Raw genomic sequence first — 1,946 nt, 5'->3', positions numbered from 1 at the left:
TTAGCCATTGTTTTTACCTGCCAATGAACTAGATAGCACGCCATAACTAGTTTTATTCTAAATTTATAAAAATAATATCAATAATTGTTAATTTTATCATTTCTGATTACCCCTGGGTTGCATGTAGGAGATAAGTAGCTGCTAATTGTTAGTGTCTGGAGGGTGAAAGGAATAAATACTGTGAATGGCTCCTGTTCATAACTCACTTGTATAAAAGCAGTTGTTTGGAACGCAGAGAACAAAAGAAAGAATCCAAACCCAAGGAGGATAATGTTGACCCAGTTCTTGGTCTCCATGTTGTAGCTGAGTCTTAGACGCCCTCCTAACAGAAAAGAGAATGAATGGGAGGGAGGAACAGTAGTATAGATTAGATACAGATCACATGAGAAGGTCTATGGAAAAACAAAAATCAACCAGCTCCACCCTTAAAGCACGCCTACAGATCCGCCTAGTCAGTAGCTGTAGCTCATGGAAGAACGAGTGGAAGAAGTTGTGGAAGGAGTAACCGAGCGGTTATCCTCTGTTTTTGAGGCTGGTAGGGCCTCTGGGCTAGGAGAGGATGATATCAGTCAAACCATTGATTTATTTTATAAAGAATTATCAAAGAAAGAGAAAGCTACCATGTCGTTCCTTCGAATAATGAAAGTCTCAGTTTTAAAGACAGCCTATGTCCTCTTGTATCGTTTGCTCCCTCTGGTTCTCCTCCTCTCATCTCTCTACAGTCAGCTGCAGCTACTTATTCAAAAAGACCCGTGTCTTTTAGCTCAACCCATGCTTCATGATTTTGCTACCAAGATAATCGACTGCAACAGTTGCTTGAACATAACGAATGCTGTTACCATCAATAGCATATCTGTAATGGATTTCATGAATAACCATGCTACCTCTCTCCAGCCTGTATTAGTGAAAGGGGCTGCCTCAAATTGGCCGGCAATGAGTATCTTTTCGTACGAGTATTTTAAAGGACTTTATACAAAGAACCCTGAGGCAATCACCCACGATCGTGAAGAAGGACAGTTCTTTCCTTACAGCTCGGGAATATTTACTCTAGACGAGTTTCTCTCACTTGATAATGAAACTGCTTCCTTCAAAGGAAAGAAGTGGTACATTGGCTGGTAAGTTTATAAGAAGAAGAAGCTTTAATAATAGTTTAATTTGATGATAGCCCCCTCTTTATAATGTCATTCTTGTAGGAGTACAACGGATAATTTTGTCGGGGAGGAGTTGCGTAAACACGTTAAAGTCCCATACTTCCTACCTCCCGTACCAAGTGAAGACAATCTGGCATGGATATTTATGGGAGCACCTGGTCCTGGGGCCGGACTCCATGTAATACACAATTATTGATAATAATAATAATTATTGTTGATTTTATTAGATTGATTTTGTTGGTCGTGTCTCCTGGCAGGCTCAACTCTCCGGGAAGAAGACATGGACACTAGCTCCTCCTCCAGAATGCGAAACGACATGCTCAACTTTTAATGTGACGGTAGATACTGGGGATATCAGTAAGTGTATTAATAATGAGAATAATTATTTGATTTTCTTTTTTTTTAGTCGTAATTGATACCAATTCCTGGTTTCATGCTACTTTCATTCATCCTGGCAATGTTAGCATCACTTTTGGGGCAGAATTTGAATAGCAAACGAAAGGACAGCTGCTTTCCATATGCCTTGACGTGTACTTTTTTAAACTTTATTTGTATATACAAGAAAGTGAAAGTTAGTACAAGTAATAAAATAGTTTATAAAATGATTGAATGGATACAAATGAATGATACAGGGAGAGAGGTAGAAATGGGCTTTTATTATAGATTGCACCAGTTAAAAGATACATTGGCCATTGAGCAGAATGATTTTATGTGAGGTCGGAAATAGTTTCTGAGTTTATTAAGAGTTTCCTCCGAAACTTCAGGATGCTTGCGTCCTTTAGACTCCCAAGACAA

General features: G+C 38.9%; 1 protein-coding gene and 1 long non-coding RNA gene across 2 annotated transcripts; one reads left to right on the top strand and one right to left on the bottom strand.

The window, feature by feature from the left end:
* Positions 1-16: 16 nt before the first annotated feature.
* On the bottom strand, positions 17-398 carry LOC109591934 (uncharacterized). Its single transcript, XR_002190079.1, has 3 exons — positions 207-398; positions 111-155; positions 17-57 (listed from the first exon to the last, which is right to left on the bottom strand). It is a non-coding gene; the product is annotated as an uncharacterized LOC109591934 (long non-coding RNA).
* Positions 399-441: 43 nt separating this feature from the next.
* LOC100636434 (uncharacterized) lies at positions 442-1,765 on the top strand. Its single transcript, XM_003391718.3, has 4 exons — positions 442-1,115; positions 1,194-1,329; positions 1,379-1,508; positions 1,558-1,765. Exons 1-4 carry the CDS (start codon positions 469-471, stop codon positions 1,641-1,643), a joined length of 999 nt encoding a protein of 332 aa, XP_003391766.1. The 5' UTR covers positions 442-468; the 3' UTR covers positions 1,644-1,765.
* The last annotated feature ends 181 nt before the right edge of the window (positions 1,766-1,946 follow it).

Source organism: Amphimedon queenslandica, unplaced genomic scaffold (genome assembly GCF_000090795.2).
Source record: "Amphimedon queenslandica unplaced genomic scaffold, v1.1 AMPQUscaffold_6801_Cont21244, whole genome shotgun sequence".
Classification (NCBI taxonomy): Eukaryota; Metazoa; Porifera; class Demospongiae; order Haplosclerida; family Niphatidae; genus Amphimedon; species Amphimedon queenslandica.
The sequence above is the reverse complement of the archived record's forward strand: the minus strand, read 5'-3'. Positions and strand labels throughout refer to the sequence as shown.

Bases quoted from the DNA above. Each gene is read 5' to 3' on its own strand.
- LOC100636434 (XM_003391718.3), top strand. From the start codon at position 469: ATGGAAGAACGAGTGGAAGAAGTTGTGGAAGGAGTAACCGAGCGGTTA. The intron at 1,330-1,378 runs GTAATACACAAT...TGATTTTATTAG, and splicing joins GTCCTGGGGCCGGACTCCAT to ATTGATTTTGTTGGTCGTGT. The intron at 1,509-1,557 runs GTAAGTGTATTA...CTTTTTTTTTAG, and splicing joins GGTAGATACTGGGGATATCA to TCGTAATTGATACCAATTCC.